This window comes from Danio rerio, chromosome 2 (assembly GCF_049306965.1).
Source record: "Danio rerio strain Tuebingen ecotype United States chromosome 2, GRCz12tu, whole genome shotgun sequence".
In the NCBI taxonomy this organism is placed as follows: Eukaryota; Metazoa; Chordata; class Actinopteri; order Cypriniformes; family Danionidae; genus Danio; species Danio rerio.
In genome coordinates, this window is record NC_133177.1 from 24,286,186 (window position 1) to 24,305,580 (window position 19,395).

General features: G+C 35.1%; 2 protein-coding genes across 2 annotated transcripts; one reads left to right on the top strand and one right to left on the bottom strand.

Annotated features, from left to right (window-relative positions):
* The first annotated feature begins 256 nt into the window (after positions 1–256).
* On the top strand, positions 257–13,085 carry riok1 (RIO kinase 1 (yeast)). Its single transcript, NM_212995.1, is given in 17 exon segments — positions 257–376; positions 1,224–1,443; positions 4,241–4,331; positions 4,456–4,525; positions 4,845–4,887; positions 4,975–5,067; positions 5,174–5,286; positions 5,379–5,459; positions 7,892–7,978; positions 8,339–8,476; positions 9,578–9,681; positions 9,773–9,879; positions 10,250–10,315; positions 12,138–12,257; positions 12,349–12,402; positions 12,650–12,766; positions 12,841–13,085. Coding segments are annotated over 17 exon segments (1,659 nt in total). The 5' UTR covers positions 257–332; the 3' UTR covers positions 12,952–13,085.
* Positions 13,086–13,881: 796 nt separating this feature from the next.
* Positions 13,882–19,103, bottom strand: nebl (nebulette). Its single transcript, NM_001013571.2, has 7 exons — positions 18,860–19,103; positions 18,652–18,746; positions 18,232–18,316; positions 17,530–17,637; positions 16,784–16,961; positions 16,039–16,157; positions 13,882–14,544 (listed from the first exon to the last, which is right to left on the bottom strand). The coding sequence occupies exons 1-7, from the start codon at positions 18,926–18,928 to the stop codon at positions 14,368–14,370; spliced, it is 831 nt and encodes a 276-aa protein (NP_001013589.2). The 5' UTR covers positions 18,929–19,103; the 3' UTR covers positions 13,882–14,367.
* Positions 19,104–19,395: the final 292 nt, after the last annotated feature.

The window sequence follows — 19,395 nt, forward strand, 5'->3', positions numbered from 1 at the left end:
GTAACTTGTATTATCATACAGACAGTAACAATCATACAAGCTAATGCGTCCTTAAAATATCAGCACCGTATATCATAATGAAATACAATAATTCAACCACACAGACAAATGAAAACCAGTGTAATATTAGGCGTTAACGTTACTTATATACTTTTTGAGCCTTTTTGCCATCCTTACCCACGTTCCCGGAAGTGAGCGCGCGCTCGTGTGCCTGGGCGCTGTTGCTGTTATAAGCGTTTATTTACAGTAGTCAGTCAGTTCGCTTTCGTTTACTTTTCGTTTAATTACATTTTACCGTTACAGATTAAATACAACTTTCTTACAGCACCGCGATGTATCAGGTCGTCCCAGGGCAGTTTGACGACGCCGATGAAAGGTAACGTAACGTATAAAACTTGATCAGTTTAAATAACAGAGACATATAGTCGGTCGTATTTATTACAGGTTCATAATATTGTACAGTAATTTACTTATTATGTTTATGTATTTCCTCCTATACAGCGTTCATGGGTTTTGCTGTAATTCACTGAAGGATATTGTTTTATTTTTTACGTACTTGCATTTTAATGTGACCTGTTTTTTTTTGTTTGGTTTATATATATATATATATATATATATATATATATATATATATATATATATATATATATATATATATATATATATATAGATAGATAGATAGATAGATATATAGATATTATAATTACATAATGACTTGTTTTACAATAATTCACAGAAGATTCTTCTAAATGACATTCATAATGACACAAATTTATAACCAACGAAATAATAAAACAATCATCAAGATTAATTAAGTGTATACAGTGTATCCCGAAAATATTAAGTAATTGTCATTTTATATCTTTATAACTTTGCTGCTGTCACTTAAACCACGTTTTACTGTCTGTTTTAATCATTTCAAATACAAATTTGTATTGTTATCAAATATTACAAGTACAATCTATGCAATTGTCAATTGTTCTGTAATTAATCTGTTTAATGTTTAAGTATACAATGTCAGTTTTGTAAATGTTATTTATCGCTGATAATTGAATGTTAATTTAAAATACCAAAATAAGGAGTATACTTTGTGAGCCTTTGACACAGATTAGATTTTTCTGAGGGCAGTATGGAATTGACAGGACTTTGCTGATGTGACTGTTTACTTTAGGAATAAAGATGAATGTTTTAGTCACAAATGTTAAATGTGTGGTATTTCACAGCGAGTCAGTAATCAGCCCTGAAAAGCCCTCTCTGGAGAACCGATTTGATGAAGTTACTTTACAGTCGGTTGAAAATAACAAGCAAAAAGAATATGAGGAAGACTATGATGAAGACGAGGAGGATGATGACGATGATGATGATGAATGGGACTGGAATGAGTCAGCTGGAGGAGACTTTACTAAGCGCTACACTGCAATGAGGACTGGGTGTAACCCACAGGTATTCATTATGGAAGAACATACTATACAAATAAAGGTTTCATAAGAGATTGTTGCACTGATGCCATAGATCAGAGGTGCCCAAACCTTTTCTTATAAAGGGCCAAAATCAAACTTAATTGAGGCTGGTGGGCCAAAGGTAAAAATAGTTGCCTTGGTAATTACTTAATTTAGTTATATAATATTTAAAAATTACTAGAAAGCATTGCTTTATATTAATTAACACAGCATCATTTGTTTATAGTTAATAATGAACTTATTACAGTACAAACAATCTCATTTAGAACAGAATGGAGTTGTTTTGCCTTGATTTGCTCACCGATGTCTTCTGCATAGTCCTCTATGCATCGAGAGACATTATTTACTGTGCATTTTAGAAAATCAGATTAATTTACAACATTTAAATGAAACATTTTATTTCAGTTTGCTTTTTTTGTAGCTCAGCAATAAAACAAACAAACAAAAACAAGTTTACATCAAATTAGAAATGACATTTTCTTTAAAAGGCGTTTTCCCCAACCCTCTCCATCCTTCTCACTCTGTTCTTAGATGGGATGGTGGGCCAAATCAGAGATTACAATAGCCGCATTTCCACTATCAGGCCAGTGCGAGCCAGGGCTTATATCGGGCCAGGCCGGGCCAATCGCCCGGGAGGTTGAGCAGTGAGGCCGAAATCATGTTGCGTTTCCACTGTGGGGCTAGTAGCTCGCAGCGCGTCACGCAAACCCCGCCCTCAGAACATCCCCCGAATCGAACGTCACTCAAACCGCCCACTTCAGCGAGAATCATGCAGATAAAGCACACCACATCATCACGAAACTATTAAAATTATTACAACCAAAACAAACAAAAGACACGTTCCTGTACAGCAGTACAACGCATGTCTATACGCACATGCCTGTGTGTTTTCATTCATCATATTAATTTACTCGCCGACCGACATTGGCATCGAAATCCAGTGGTCTTGCCACCAACGGAGGGACCCGGAGCGCAGGGAGCGCACACATCCATAATATAACACCACATATATAAAATTATCCGTTAATAACTCAATATAAAATGTATTTTATAACATCCTCTAGACAGAATCTGTCCAACAATCATCCCAAATGCTCCGGAGAGAACTGAAACATGATTTTTCCCCCTATAGGCTTTATGACACTTAATAGATGATTCCCTTTATTTAAGGATGTTGCTTATAATATCTCAAGTAAAGGAAAGTGTTCAGTGTTTCAGCACATAGTAGCACTTAATAAAATATAGCCTATATTTAGTTGCGCTCAGCATCTATGCACTAATAAAGCTCTTTATGTATTTAAAATGTCCTTTTTTACGTTATATAAAAACATACACACTTGTTTGAGGACACAGAACACATTTTGAACTTGCAGTTTTCCCCGTCAAAAAAGTGCTGCGCAGCTGCAGACAGAAAAAAAGGTCGCCTATTTCTGCTTTCAATCACCCCGAAAATGCTCTGTTTGCATGATTTGATTAATTTCATCGTATCCAAGTACTTTATAAATAATATTTAAAACAATCTCTGATGTTTATTTATTTATTTATTTATTTATTTTCAGAAAATATCTAAAATCTTTTTTTCAAAGAGGCATTTGAAAAATGAAAGTTTAATATAAATTTGAAACAGTTTGATATAGTACCTAATAGTTATAGCTATAGCTTTTGTTAGTTTTATATTGGTTTATTTATTTAATGTGATTTTATGATAGGCCTATCTAATATTTGTAATTCTTTAAATTATTTCAATATTGCTTAGGCTATTTTATCTAGATATGACACTATTGTTTTGAGCCTACAAAAGTGGACATTAAATTTGTAAAGTTTAATGTCTTTCTGTTGTATTCATATAGTGTATTATCTCCAAAATAAATTAAAACAATAAAAATAAAAGAAAAATGCCGCTCGTGGCATCAACAGAGCTGTGAAGGGAGCGCTCTTTTCCTCGGTCTCACACACACACACACACACACACACACACACACACACACACACACACACACACACACACAGGAATCTAAACGCACAAAAACACACTTATTAAACTTGACAAAACCTCTTGAAAACCTTTACTGTCTGCTGTGTCTTTAATATGGTGTCAAGATTATTATGCGTTATTAAAACATCAAAGATGCAGCAAAGAAAAATCATTTTATGCAACAGCCTTACATTTAAAAGAGAAACATAAGGGCGATCATATGAAAAAAAGACCCCAGCCTATAATTTGTTCCAGATGTTTTCTTTCTCTTATTTATTTGTTTATGTGTTTGGCGTGTGCCCGCCTCTCCTTTTACTCCACCCCGAAGCCCCGGCTGGCCCTCTTTGGCCCAAGGTATTCGGCGGACCAAAAAAGGCCAGCCGCTGGCCCCAAGAAAGCCCCGATTAGGCCCCGGAAGTGACAGTGGAAACGCCACTGGCCTTGGCTCGCCCTGGCTCGCTCGCTTTAGGCACGATAGTGGAAACGCGGCTAATGGGCCAGCTTTGGCCCACGGCCCTACTTTGGGCATCACTGTCATAGAAGAAACATTTTGGTTCCTCAAAGAAACTTTCAGTCAATGGTTATTTAAAAAAAAAAGCAATTAATTTCCTAGAGTGTAGAAAATCTGAAGAACCTTTTTTTTTTTTTTTTTGGAATAGGAAGTTTCCATATGGAACCATTGAAGTCAATGAATGACATGACTAACAAATAGCAACAAATCTGATGTTTTTAGCAATTGGTTAATATTAAACTACAGTATGTTAAGTTATTTGCAAGTTTTTTTTCTTCTTTTTCTTTCCATCAGGCTAATCGTCAAAACTCTAATAATAAGTCCATAAAAATGTCTACTCCGTCAGACAAGGTCCTGAGGAAATTTGAAAACAAAATAAACCTTGGTAAGCTTGTTAATATTTTAACTTCCAATTAAATGAAACAAATTAAATAATCTAATATAATTATATGGAGAGAAAAACATTGACTTCTTTTCCCGGTCTAACTGAAGTGTCTTGTGTTTCGCAGATAAACTGAGCTATGCAGATTCTGTAATCAATAAAGTCACTGTGATGCAAAAGCAGAGGGAAGCAGACACGTATGTAATCATCAAACTCAATCTCAAATTCATTGTTTTTTTTCAGTAATGCTATGAGCTTCTGTAACCTTTATCAGTCTTTTTAATTTGCCTATATTTTAGATATTTTAGCTTAAACATATTTTACCACAGTTATTTTAAATGATTTATATTTAGTATCATTTTTCATTGTAGGTTGATATTAACTAATGCAGCTCACAAATGAAATCTTATTGTAAATTGTCAGCTTTTTCATTTAGAAATAATAGCATTTCTTATTATAAGATTTACATTCAGGTTTAAGTTTCCAAATGTTTAAAAGTGCAAGCGTTTTTTGCAGGTTTCGAGTAAAGGATAAATCAGACAGAGCTACCGTTGAGCAGGTTGGTTTGTTCAAGCTCAGTTTGTGATGATTTCAGTTGAGCTCCAGTGTTATAACAGATAAACCATTCTTTAATGTGACTGCACAGGTTTTGGACCCCCGGACACGTATGATTCTGTTCAAAATGCTTAGCAGAGGCGTCTTTTCACAGATCAATGGCTGTATCAGCACTGGCAAAGAGGCAAGTCTGCTTGTCTGCTGTAATGTTCAAATTTCTTTATATTTTGTGCAATTGGGTCATTTTACTTAGAACTAATGTAAAAGAAAATATTTTTTTTGTGCTATAGGCAAATGTCTACCATGCAACCACTGCTAAAGGAGAAAGCAGAGCCATCAAAATATACAAAACCTCAATTCTACTATTTAAAGACCGAGATAAATACGTCAGCGGGGAATTTAGGTCAGATGGATCTTTCTTCAGTCAGTTTGTCCTAAATAGCCTTTCTTGTAAGCTTTTTAACAGTTAATTTCTGTGTTTGAATATCATTTTAGGTTCCGCCATGGGTATTGCAAAGGGAATCCTAGAAAAATGGTGCGCACTTGGGCTGAGAAGGAAATGAGAAACTTGATCAGGTGAGGATTTAGGCTCAACTTAAACCTGGTATTAAGATGTATTTTCACAGGTGGACAACGCTAAAATCAGTTGTGAACAGAGTCTGAGACCTTGACCTTGCAAAAAATGCATTACAAATCAGATTGCTTTCACAGTTTAAAGGCCAATTCACACTGACAAACAAGTGTGTTGGAGTTTGTTAGATCAGTTTGTTACCCCATCTCGGCATCTGTTGCCATTGGTTGTTTTCCCCCGGCTAAACATGTTGAGTCGGCGTTTGTTGGATCGTGGAACGTCTGAGCAGTGTGATAATTTTTTCCAACAAACTCTTGGCATAATATGAGCAAGGACCAGATAGGATTCACGTGAATTGTCTTTTTAGCTCTGAGAAGGATTAGTGAATTATTTATTCATGATTTGTACTTTTTGTTAATTTTCTTGTTTGCATTTCAGAAGAATATCAAAAACAGAGTATTAATCTGTAAACAGTGTTAATAGGAAAATAATGTCATAAATTTATATGCACATTAGATAATACATGATGTAATAGTGTAAATAAACTTAAGCAAAACATGCACATAGGTTGTTTCTCAATTTCAAGAACGCAGAGAATGGACTTGCATTCTTGTAAAGAGCAGTTTTGCCAGGTCACCTCGGAAAAAAATGAACTCGGGAGACCACGAGAACAGAAAACGCGTCTTGTGAGAAATGAAATGCTGCGTTCTGCCTGATGGTCACGTGAGCTTCATGCATTTATAGCTGAAAATTATTTAAACATTACAGCATTCACACAATAATTTATAGTTTTTTTCTATTTCAATATATATAACATGCACAAAAACCTTACAAATATACTTTGTACAATAAATATAAAACAGATCTTAATACAAATTTCAGCAAAGAAACACTCTTAATGTGTTTATGCCTTTTATTAAGATTTTCATGTTGTTTAGAGAAACTCCTGAGATAAATAAGTTATATCTTCAAACTTTAATAATAAATCTAAATCAAATGTTGTGCTTCCCATCTCCTTTAAACCCATCGAAATGACTTCCAGGACTTCTCAAGCAACTTCTGGGACTTTTCAAGTCTACATCAGTGCATCCTCGATATGAAGAACACATCCGGGAACTTTTACGCGTCCTCCGTTCTTGCGGTCTTGAGTTTTGGAAGGGAACTTTGGCTGCTGATGATGATGTTACACGAGGACGCAATATCGCTGAGGAATGCATTTACTGAGAAACAGCCATAAACAAAAACAATAGGTGCGTGGGATGGGTGTTGCCAATGTCATAGCCATTATTATTTCATCTCGCTACGCTAAAATTGTGGGTCACAAAAATGTTCTCCATTTATTACAATAAAATGTAACCCTTTTATGTAAACTGTTGGAAAGTTTTTCCGAAGCTGCCTCTCGTCCTAACTCTGTGATCCATTATTTGTGGAAGATTTCCAGTTTTTTTTGTTTTTTTTACGTGATAGATCTCTGTATGCACTGCGATTCAGCTCTTTTAATGTAACTTAAGGCATAGGGCTCACAAAGCATGCTGGACAAAAGTCATACTGGGTCTGTGATATCTTTACCAGTCATACACCTCTCTGCAGAAATATTGGACCTCAGTGCATTGCCATAATATATGAAATAAGTCACCTTCTAATTAATTCATTATTGTGCATGGAAACTGTTAGGGCAGTATGAACTTTTTTAAACATCCTAAATAGAATGACCAAATTGTTTGTTGGCATTTGTCATTTGCCATTAAATGCTCATGGGGATTTTACCAAGTGATGTACCCAGGACAACAACTGTTTTAGCCAGTCAAAGATTGCGATGTCATCCCAGTTATAGCTGCTTTTTCAAAGACACCTTTTTAATATACAGGGTGATTCAAAAAGAATACCAAAACTTTCCGGTTGATGTTACTTGAGTTTCTGGAGGGGGTCATATTGAACATCTATGAACTTGTTTTCTACTGAAAAAAACTTGTAAGTTCTCTTCACATTGATTATTTACCAAAGGTTCCATCATGTTTTTTTTTATTAAATACAGACTTTCAAAGTTGTGGTATTCTTTTTGAATCACCCTGTACACTAGTCTGCTGTGGCTTTAATATTGTGATGGCAATTAAACTACTATTTGCTTTATTTCTTACTTAAATTGTAGTCTAGTTCACCCAGAAATGTAAATTCTGTCATCATTTAATCACCCTTCACTTGTCACAAATCTGCTTGCTCATATGCAACATGGTTTTGTTCATTCAATAGTACTTATGATGAAATAAGAGGAAGGTTCTGGATCAAATTTAGACACATTTTTTGACAATAAAACCAGGTGGAAACCATCATGTTTTGTCTGAACACGCATGTTAATACCAGGTGGAAACAGGGTGTATAATCTCATTTCTTTTGTGATGTTGATTTTTAATATCTAATTCTGATTCTTCATCTCAAGACTACAGACTGCTCAGATTCCAAGTCCAGAGCCCATCATGTTGCGGAGCCACGTCCTCGTCATGAGCTTCATTGGTCGAGATGATACGTATGTGTGCATTTACTCTCACTATTCCCAACAGAGCTGTGGCAAAAAATGGTTCAAGAAATCGATTATTCTTCAATTTTAAGATTTTCCAAAAATTCTTTCCTGAATCGATTTTGAGCTTAGTTTTTAACAGCAGATGGCACTCCAGGCTAGTGTTCAACTCTATAGTCACACACTCATGAGGAGTGCTTGTGTGATATGTGTAAGGAATTGGGCATTTAATTGTTTTCCACAGCTTTCATTTTCTAAAGAATAAAAAAAACACCATTATTTTTAAGCGACTGATAGTTATGAGTTTTTAAAATATTCTTCCATATGATAGTAGAGACTTGTAAGTGATTGTATCAATATGTTCCTCAGGCCTGCCCCTCTTCTGAAAAACGCTGTCCTGTCTGAATCCAAAGCTCGTGAACTCTACCTGCAGATCATCCAGAACATGAGAATAATGTACAGTGAAGCTCGTCTGGTCCATGCTGACCTCAGCGAATACAATGTGCTGTAAGTTAGAATTATGCTAATAGTGCAAGTTTTTTTTGTGTAGGAGGTGTAGGAAGTGAATCTGTTTTGCACTCATACTTGTTGAAAGGGAAACAGAAACATTTGTGACTTGTGTAAGAATATTTTGACTATAAAACTTATTTTAATATAATGTATATTTTAAAATGATATTAGAGAATTTTTTAGAGAGATTTTTTTATTTAGGAAATATTTTAAGGGAAATTTTTAAAGGGGACCCATTGTGCAAAAATCCCTTTTATAAGGGTTTGAAAACAGTTGTGTGACAACAATATGTAAATATAGTTTCTATTGGTAAACCTTTATTGATGCTATTTCTCATAATCACATTTCATTGGAACAGTCTCCAGAAACTTGGACATGGACATTTTCATTTTACATGTCATTAAAGGGGCAAAGCCCTGCCCTTTAGTGCTGATCTCTCACTTATTTGCATAGGACGGTGGTCTTGTTTTTTAATCTACCACTATGCTGGCCCACAGGCATTTGTAGCCCCGCCCTCCTTTGAGAAGCGTGCTGGGAGCACAATCTCAATTGAATTTAAAGCAACAGTCAATAAAACAACACAATTGGGGTCACAGCCTAAAAGGGTCAGTTTTAAAGAGTTATTAAACATTAATTGTGGGTTATTTTGGCTGAAACTTCACATACACACTCTAGGGACATCACAGACTTATTTTCATCTTGTAAAAAGGGGCATAATAGGTCCCCATTAAAAGGGGTTTTACTATATTTATCTTTGATCAAATTGAAAGCACTTGTATGGCTTTTATCAGAGTTGTTGTTATCTCGATGTTTTTCTTATATAATGCCTCTTTGCTAAGAAACAGTTATGAATGTAAATTATAAAAGGAATATTTATTACAAGTGTTGCAAGGTATATTTTCAGTGCTACTGATCTGGCATTAAAACAAATAAGGGCATCTCTTATGCTATGTTCCTGATTTTGGACTGGACGGCTATTGTAGTGGACAATAATTCAATTTATTGAAACTGCTGCACACTACGTGAAAGTAAAGCATAACGAGTGCACTTTCATGTTTGATGATCATTTGCACATCATTGCTGTGTTCTGATAAACAGGTATCATAACGGAGAGGCCTATATTATTGACGTATCTCAGTCCGTTGAGCACGATCACCCTCATGCTTTGGAGTTTCTTCGGAAAGATTGCAGCAATGTTAATGGTAAACATGTATAGCCTTGAAGAGATTCAGTTTTTTAATATTAATGCAAATAAATAGCCTTTTATTCTTTTCTTTTTTTTTCTCCCTCAAGACTTTTTTCAAAGACACAATGTGGCTGTTATGACTGTACGTGAGCTGTTTGAGTTTGTCACAGATCCCTCCATCACAACTGACAACATTAACAAGTACCTGGACAAGGTCAGCGAGTGACACTTTTAACATTTAATCCTAAAAGGGATAGTTCTCTCAAAAATGACAATTCTGTCATCATTTCTAAACCTTGATTTGTTCAAAACCTATGAGTTTCTTTCCTCTGATGAACACAAAAGAAGGTATTTTGGAAAATAGCACACATTGACTTTCATTAATTTTTTTTTTCTTCTATGGAAATTAATGGGTCCCAACATTCTTCAAAATATCTTATTTTTTGTTCAACAGAAGAAGGAAAGGTAAAAAACCATCATGAGTAATTTTCAGTTTTGGGTGAACTTTCCCTTTAATTACAGCATGTTTACTTGTGTGCATCAGCTATTTAGATGCTGATTTTGAGTTTGTGGTTTATCTGCAGGCGATGGAGATTGCGTCTGAAAGAACTGCAGAGGAAAGATCCGATCAGGATAAAGTTGATGAAGAGGTAATTACTTTTACCCATTCTTAACGTTTGTCTATGTCCTTGTATCTAAAGTCCTTGCAGCCATGTAACAAAACGCAAATCTAGAAAAGCTAATAATTTATACATACTTATCATCACTGCATCTAATATTCCAGAGGGACTCATAAAACTAAATGACCTAATGTCATGCAAGCAAAACAAATTGTGCACGCATTGGGATTGGTGCTGAAGGAAAGAGGCATGGAATGAATTATTTAGTGGATTTCACACATGGTGCTGGTATGTCTTTAAATGGACTGGCTCCAAACTGATGATTAGAATAAATTGTGTTCATGATGAATGCCACTTTAAATGTAACAGAAATATTATACTTTATTTTTGATTCTGAAAACCATTAAGTGTAGTTTCACAAACTAATTTCGAGAGGAGCACATGATATGATTGATCGCGGCTGGTCTCTCATCTGTAATCATTGGTAAGCCAATTGGATCATTCCAAACTCACTATAAATAGCCCGACTAACATTTTTTTTAAAGAGTCGCCCACATCCACCTCATCTTCCCCTTTCCTCCTTTTCCAGGGGAAGCTCTCGAGAACTACCTGATCTCGTACCCCCTCACATGCTCATTGCCCAATTGTCTCCGAGCTCAGGGTTCTCTCCCAGGACCGCATGCCAAACCTGCAGTTATTATTAAGCAATATCCAAGTGTGAACTCTTGAAAAAAACATTTCTTTAGATTTAGCCTGTTTTATATTACTTTTATTGAAATTATACAATGTGAAATTTGTTGTTAACACTTGGAAAAGCTACACAAACTATATGTAGAACTGATGACTTGGCCGCTAAATGAAAGTACCCAAGCTAATTTTATAATATTAATCATAATGATGATGATAACAAAAGCACATAACATTATCTTAAGTTGCAAGCTTATCAAAGAAAATCAAAATTAAAAAATGAATTAATAACAAAAAAGAATAAATATAATAACACTATCAATTTACCCTTGTGTGTGTTGGGGATGTTTTCATTCACTCTAGGGGGTTATTTTGAGTCTTAATTTGCCCACAAAGTTCTATGTGTTTCAGCAAAGTGGATGATTTTTGATGACAAATCTTATTTTGACACATATTTTGGGAAAATGCTTTAAAGGTTTTACACAACTCAACAATATGCTCTGGGCAACAGCTGCAGTGCAAAAAGTGCGTGCATATAAGAAAAACCTTTGCATACTTAACTTTGCAGCTTTGATCTCAGAACACAGTAAACATAGTAAGTGTATTCATGCATGCACATTATTATTTGTTGTTGTACTCCATAGAACAGCATATAAAAAGCCAGAAACTTTTTTTGCACATGCCTATCTTAAGGGTTAATGGTGCCACTTGATGATCAACAGTAAAAATGACACAATTTACCTCTTTCCAATAGAGAAAACCCCTAACAATTAAGAATGCATGATTACATGCTGTCATGCCCTTTGCAATAAAAAAATGTTGTCAATAGGACAAAAACAGCCATGAACATAACGAAAGGGAGGTACCTTTGAACAATACACAAGGGTTAAACATAACACTGATTACAATCTTGCTAATATTGTAATATATTAATGTAAAACCAATTTTTTGTATATATAAAAAGTAATACTACAAGTTGATCCATTGATGGTCAGAGTAGAAGATATTTGTAAATTAATTGTCTAGATTCCACGTATTATTATATAAAAATGGAAATTTCTAGCATTCTCTAAAACGTTTACACCTATAAAAAGTAAAGTCATGGAAACTAAATGGTCCTGCAACCATATCTAACAATTCACACGTTTGATTTGTCCCAAAACAGGTGTTTAAGAAGGCCTACATTCCCCGGACGCTAAATGAAGTCACTCATTATGAGAGAGACGTGGACACAATGATGAAGAAAAAGGAGGACACGTCTTCTGAAGACACAAACACTGACAATGTACATCTCAACAGCCCATACAAACAAACTAACTAACTAACAATGTGTGAATTAATAAAAGTGGTTAAAAATGATTCCCTTTTCCATACAGATCTTATATCAAACAGTAACTGGCCTCAGGAAGGACCTTTCTGGAGTGCAAACGGTAAGGAAAATCTTGTTTTTAAAAAAGACCATTTGGTGTACTAATGATTTAGTTTTAAGACGCCTTATGTGGCCAAGACTTTGTTTTTGCTTTTAAGGCACCCAGTAAGTCTTTACAGAAGTCCCTTTGGAGTTTTTATGCCTACGTGCCATGTGGGAGGATTAAGACGCAGAATAAAAACAACAGCTGTTGCCAAACTTGATCATCATGACCATAAGTAATCAGATGTTGTCTGTTTATCTGACAGGTTCCTTCAATACTGGAAGACTCCACAAAAGACGAGAGTTCAGGCTCTGAGGAAGAGGAGGATGAAGACGACGAGGAGAAATCCGGAGAGGAGACTGAAGCGCAACCAGACAGAAAGGTAGAGAAAATGTCTGCGCTGGTGAGTTGTGTGTGCTGGTTATGAGATTAAGTTTGTATTTCTTTATTTTTCAGGAACAAAAGAAGTTGGTTAAAGAAGCTCAGAGGGAGAAAAGAAAAAATAAAGTGCCAAAGCATGTCAAAAAGCGGAAGGAGAAGGTTGCAAAAACGAAGAAGGGGAGATGAAGATGCTTCAGTTTATGCTGTAGGTGATGGCAGCTTAGAATACTCAGAACTTTTGCTGCAATTGTAAATGTGTGAAGGTTTATGAAATGTTTATTAGGAAGTATTGTTTTTAATAAACATACACATTTCTCTGATTGCAGGACTTGAATGGTGTTTTAAACATGTCATGCTTTAATGTAGAAGGAAAATTCAGGGTTTTTTTGCACAACATTTAATATGCAGAACATATTACACAGATATTGATGTTTTATAGAGCAACATGCTGTTAAAAATAATGCTATTTGTCCATATTTAATCCTCTTTACAATCCTTTACATTTTGTATGCGACACATTTATCAAGTAAAAACAATATTGGTACAAAACTTGTCATTACATTACATACTACCATTTAAAAGTTTGGGGACTGTACGATTTATTTATTTTATTTTTTTTGGATGAAGTCTCTCAGACTTGTATGAAATACTGTTACAATTTTACAGTAAATAGATTTTTTTAAAATTATTTTCCAGGAAACGTTTCATATTAATGTCATTCTTTATCAGAATTTTACCTCAGAGTCAGAAGTTATCTTAAAACAAATCTATAAAGTCTGTCAAAATTGAAGTGAAATATAAAACAAATTTAATTTTTGAATTGTTCAGAGGTTAAATTGGTTTTCATACGATTTGTTATATTAAGTAACATTATAATATATATTTAAATCTTTACAAGCTTCCCATTGAAAAGCAACTAGCTAGCTACAATGGCTGCTTGAGGGATGTAGCTTTAGACTGTTGTATAGTTTGTCAAGATTACTCATGTTCTTTATGGTGTAATCTATTCATAAACACGGACATGTGCAAAAACTGCACCCCAGTGTGTCCATATCCATATTAAAGCTGTCAAAGTTGAAATGAAATCATTCAAAAAAGATTTTTTTCGAATTTTTCAGATGTTGAACAAGATTTCTTGCGATTTGTTGCATTAAGAACATTAAGTAAAATATAATTATACATTAAAATAAAAATGGGTTTATGGTTTTAAAAATGCCCCTAAAATCACCTTTAATGGAAGAGGTTGATTTCTGATCCATTATAAACTTTTTTTGTTGTTGTTGTTGAAACAGTGATTTTTCTTTTTGTTTTTATTGTACTTTCAGGATTACTCGATGACTTAAGTTTAAAAGAACCACATGTATTCAAAAACATCTTATTTAACAAAGCAGTTTTTATCTAATAAAGATATTTAATTGTTTAAAAAAACAAATCTTTCAGACCCCAGACTTTCAAAAGGTAATGTAAATTCACTTCAAATGCAGAGTAACAAAATGAAAAAAATATAACATTATAAACACAATTAGCACTATTAAAATAGAGTTGTACCTGTGACCATTTGATGCCTATGAACAATTCTGATTCAGATGTGCTGTAGGAACTCTAGCGAATGCCCTCAACATAGTTGGCAGGCAGCATTCCTGATCTGCCCGTCCGCTGTACTGTACCATACATCCAACCTTCATCGATCGGCTGCACGTTCTGAATGATGTCCCCGTCCCGAAATGACACCTCATCATAGTCCTGCGCCATGTAGTCATACAGAGCCCTGTACACAGTCTGCAGACCAGGTGCATGCATTAATAGTTATTTACACTTCTGAATGCATTGTTAAAGGTCACATACCCTTACAGTGTGTTTTTCTGCATTAAGTTCTATAATTGGGTTCCAGTTGTACGAAGGGGATCTTGCAATAAATTACTGCCTCTTAATTTGCATGTTTCCACCCCAGTGCCGCTGCTTCATCAGTGAGGTTATAATCTGCTAATTAGAGCTGCTCGATTAATCAAAGGTGATTGTTTGTGCATTTTTTTTTAGTAAAGCCGGTTTTGTAATTAGCAGGAAATCATCTCCAGCAAGTTTTTACTAGCAGCATTTACTACTAACATCAGACAAGTTAATTTATTTGTGATTTAAGGTGATAAAGGTGATAAGGTATATATATGTATATGTATATGTATGTATATATATATATATATATATATATATATATATATATATATATATATATATATATATATATATATGTATATATATGTATATATATATATATGTGTGTGTGTGTGTGTGTGTGTATATGTATATACATACATATATATACATATATATATACATACACAACACTTCTGTCTGGTTCTCAAATCTGATTGGCTGTGCGATATTCTGCAATATCAGAACTCCTACAGCCTCTTTACCCTTTGTGTATTACTCCGCACAAATACAGCTAGCAAAAAGCAGACACAGATCTAAAGTTTAAAAGACGCTTTTAACGGTTTTAACAACTGTTTAACTGTCAGCTTATGATTTGAATCCAATGTGGAAGAAAGTAGTTCCTCATACAAAAGGGTTTTTGAGACTCTCCGTGTTTGATTTTGTTTTTATATACACAATTTTGCCGTCAAACTGTTGTATAAACGCAATATATATTGCTCATATATATATAATAGCTGGTTAGGGCTTCACCCTCTTCTGGAAAGCAACAGCTAATTTGCATATCAAGTGATGCAAAAAATATTTTGATCACCCAAATGTGTAAATTTGACAAGTTTTAATAAATGATCTGTGCTACACTTGAGCTGAAAATTGACAGAAAATCTGTAGACTTCAGAGTTTTAATTAACATCTTATGATAAGGGTGTCATATTCATTTACTCATTCATTTTCCTTTGGCTTAGTCCCTGATTTATCGGGTCGTCACAGCGGAATTAACCACCAACTACTCTGGCATATGTTTTATGCAGCAGATACACTTCCAGCTGCAACCCAGTACTGGGAAACACCCATACACACTCTCATTTACACACACTCCCATAGACTACGGCCGATTTAGTTTATTCAATTTACATATAGCGCATGTCTTTGGACTGTGGGGAAAACCAGTGCACCTGAAGGAAACCCATTCAAACACGGGGAGAACATGCAAACCTCACACAGAAATGCCAAATGGCCCAGCTGGGAACCAGCGAACTTCTTGCTGTGAGGCGACCACTGAGCCAACAAGATGTAATTTATCACTAATCTGTAATTTAAAAGAAACGTGAGGAATGGACTCACCATGCTCATCTGCTGGGACCTCAGCTGCATTGACCTCAGTGAATGCATACTGGTCTGATGCATATAGCTGTGGCCATGGCTGTGACTGTTGGGATAGTATGCACCAGGAAGAACAGGTGCTAAAAAAGAATAGTATAGTGTGCTGTTTTAGTTGCTGTTTATCCTTTGTGCCTGCGTTTCAAATTATGATATGCACTTCTGATTTGGGTAACTTCCACTGAAACAGATCAATTTAAATAATAAGAATGTGCTACAGATAATCCATATACATATTGAAAACTGAGTGAGAGATACGTTTGACTTTGTGCTTTATTTTTATCCATTGTGAAAACGTGACATTATTATCACAATCATAACTGTTACATATACATTACAATACAGTAGTATTCAAAGACTTGTTTTGGGTTTGTTTATGGTCTGCTGAAATAATTTGTTCATTTTTATAAGCGTTAATTTGATCTAATTAACTTTTTGTTAACAGCTTAACAGAGTTATCCCTAATTCATTGTTCTGAATGATTTTAAGATGATGAGCTTTAGAAGTTTTAGCATTCCATAGCAAACAGTATGTGTGTAACGTTTGTGTTTTTTTATTAAAAAGTGTTAATGTAAAAAAACTTTAAAAAACAACCCATAATGTAAATAAGTTGACATTTAATAAGATTATGTCAATAGCTCAATTTTGACAAAAATGTCAGATAGAACCTGACAATTCTAAGGTGACGATGTGTGAGTAGAGAACTTACCCACGATAACACCAGGTCTTCGGTCCATCTCCATAATGTACTGATGTACAGCCTTGTGTGTGCTGTTAGCCACAGTTTCATTGTTCGGCGTCATCTGAGATCGCACCGCGTACGTCCCACGCATTCCCTGAGTGACCCCTTGCAGACCTGACACCTCAAAGTCCTTATGATATTTCGCCTGTAAAAAGAAGAGAGACGCCACACGTTTCGTGCACATGTTAGTATGATTTCTGAAGGATTAATGCTGTTGAAATTGAATACATTTCAGTTTATGTTACAGTATTCACATGTAATATTTAACAATATTAGTCTTTCTACTCTTGGGAAGACCATCATTGTCATTGTGCTTGGAAGAATATTGTTTTACAATATTATTTTGAAAATATGAAGTGTGTATGACATTACTCGCTTTTCTAGTATTGTATTGTGATAAATCAAGTTGTTTATTATTCATTAATGTAATTTATGTATCAGTTTTTATCTTAATATTTATTATTTTACATTTTTATATATTTATATTATGTTTATTTGCATAATTTTTATGCTTTTTCTCCAGACTTTCCTCAGATCCCTAAAACTTGTGGCCCTCTGTGGGTCCCTGCTCCAGTTTGAATACCTAAAAACCACAGCTAACTAATTAAACATAAATTAAATAAGTAATTAAATGTTCATTTTATCCCCCCACCCCCACCCCCCAACACTTCCATTTAGCTACATCTTTTTTTTTCCTGAATTATTAAGCATACATTACTGATCTGATCCTGGGCCTTCCTCAGTCTCTGTAGCTCAGGAGTATCCAGGACAAATTTGAGGCCCCGTCCCTTGCTCTGTTCAAAATCCTTCCTGTATTTCACCTGAAAAAAAAAGAAAAACATTTCATCACTTGGCTGATATGGTTTTTCAGCTTAAAGTATCACGATGAAATTAAGTTTATTTTAAGATATCTATTTTTTATGTGGATTGCAGCCTTGGTGAGCATAAAGCAGTCTTAAAGAAACACTAAATATGAGAAGTAGTTCCTGCAATAGGTACAATGTTGTGTAGTCAAGTGCGCAAAACATTTTTGAAGCATGCTGACCGATCCTTAAGAAAAATAGTTTTTTTTGTCATCATGCCAGCATTAGGTCGGCTTCAGAATGGACTTGGCAGCATCTTTTGTGATGCCAGGTGGAGACACCAAGGGGATCAGCCAGTGCACCACAGAGCCGACAGCTGCCTTGCTTTTCTCCATGCTGACCTCAAAGTATCACACCCAGTCCCTCTCTGGCAAACAAAACACTCGCTCGGATAAAAACAAGAGCAATTGTCTCACGATTTTCCCCTTAAAATGTCTATACCAGCAACAAATAACATTCCTACCCGGGATATGCCAACTTCAAATTTTAAAGATTATTCTCAAAATATTCCTTCATCATGTGGTTGCAATGTGTGTGAAGAAGTGATCTTACCTGACTTTGGAGCTCACTTTGCTGTCTCAGTCGAAGGTTTTCAGGAGTGTCTGCCACTATAGTAAAGGTCTGTTTTGGGTAGTGCCTTTATGGAGAAAGGAGATGAGACATTAAACACAAGGTTTTTGCAGCAAAGAACCAATTTTAGTTTCCCACAGAACCTTTGTTAACCTAGCATAAAAATTTATTTGACATTTATATAATCTAAAATTATCATTTACACAATGTTTTGCAGCATGAAAATGTGCCATTGTTATAAAAGGCTGTATGTGGAACCATCAATGTCAATAATTATAGTGTATTCAAGTGAAAATAAAAAACATTGCAGGTTATAGGTAGGCTAAAACAGTGTCAACAATTTCCATTAGACAGAAAATTCCAACAAACATAATTAATAAACTACAATGTTTGTCAACATACGCGTTGCAGTAGGGCTTCTTCTCATATCCCTTGTAGTTGTTCATGTTGAGAGTCATTTTACACACCTCACAATGGAAGCATCCTTTGTGCCAATACTGTAAAACAGTGAAAGCTTAATCCAACGAGTTATCATATATGATAGGGATAGATGTTTATAAAATATTGGGATACACATCACTTAATATGTTTTTAAGAAAAGAGAATGTACCTTATCCAGGCAGTTCACTTTCTCTGTTGCGTAGACGATTTTTCCACAGCGCGCGCAATGAGGGTTCATTTTGAAGCCGTTGCGACGGTCTGGGAAAATAGCATAACTTCTCCGACAACTCCGATAATCCAGAAGCTGTTGCTTAATTTCAAAGGTATGTCAGATTTGTTGCAGCATGTGGCGAGTTTATGTCGCAGAGCTTTAAATTCGCGCGTGTTTATCAGCGTGCGGCTGCTCTCGCAGTGAGGAAACTGGAGCAAAGATGCGTGAGATTTGAACAAACATCTCCCACTGAGACTGTTGGAGGAGCCTTCAAACAATGACCACGGGGAACTGGCGGTCCTGTAGACGCTGTGTGAGTCAAAATGAGTCACATTAATTATTATTAATACAAAAAAAACGTGTGATAGTGCCACGTTTAATTTTGTAATTATGTATTTTAAAGCCTGATAAAATGCTTTAGTTGATCTTTGTTAATGAGTTTTGGTCATCAAAACTTTTCTGCTGACACGTGAATATTGCAGCTAGATGATTCT

What these genes read in the sequence shown, in the direction of transcription:
- nebl (NM_001013571.2), bottom strand. Translation starts at nt 18,928, where the DNA reads ATGAACCCTCATTGCGCGCGCTGTGGAAAAATCGTCTACGCAACAGAG. An exon ending in AAAGTGAGCTCCAAAGTCAG is followed by an intron (nt 17,638 to 18,231) that starts GTAAGATCACTT and finishes TTTTTTTTTCAG; the next exon opens with GTGAAATACAGGAAGGATTT. An exon ending in GGTCCCAGCAGATGAGCATG is followed by an intron (nt 14,545 to 16,038) that starts GTGAGTCCATTC and finishes CCTGGTCTGCAG; the next exon opens with ACTGTGTACAGGGCTCTGTA.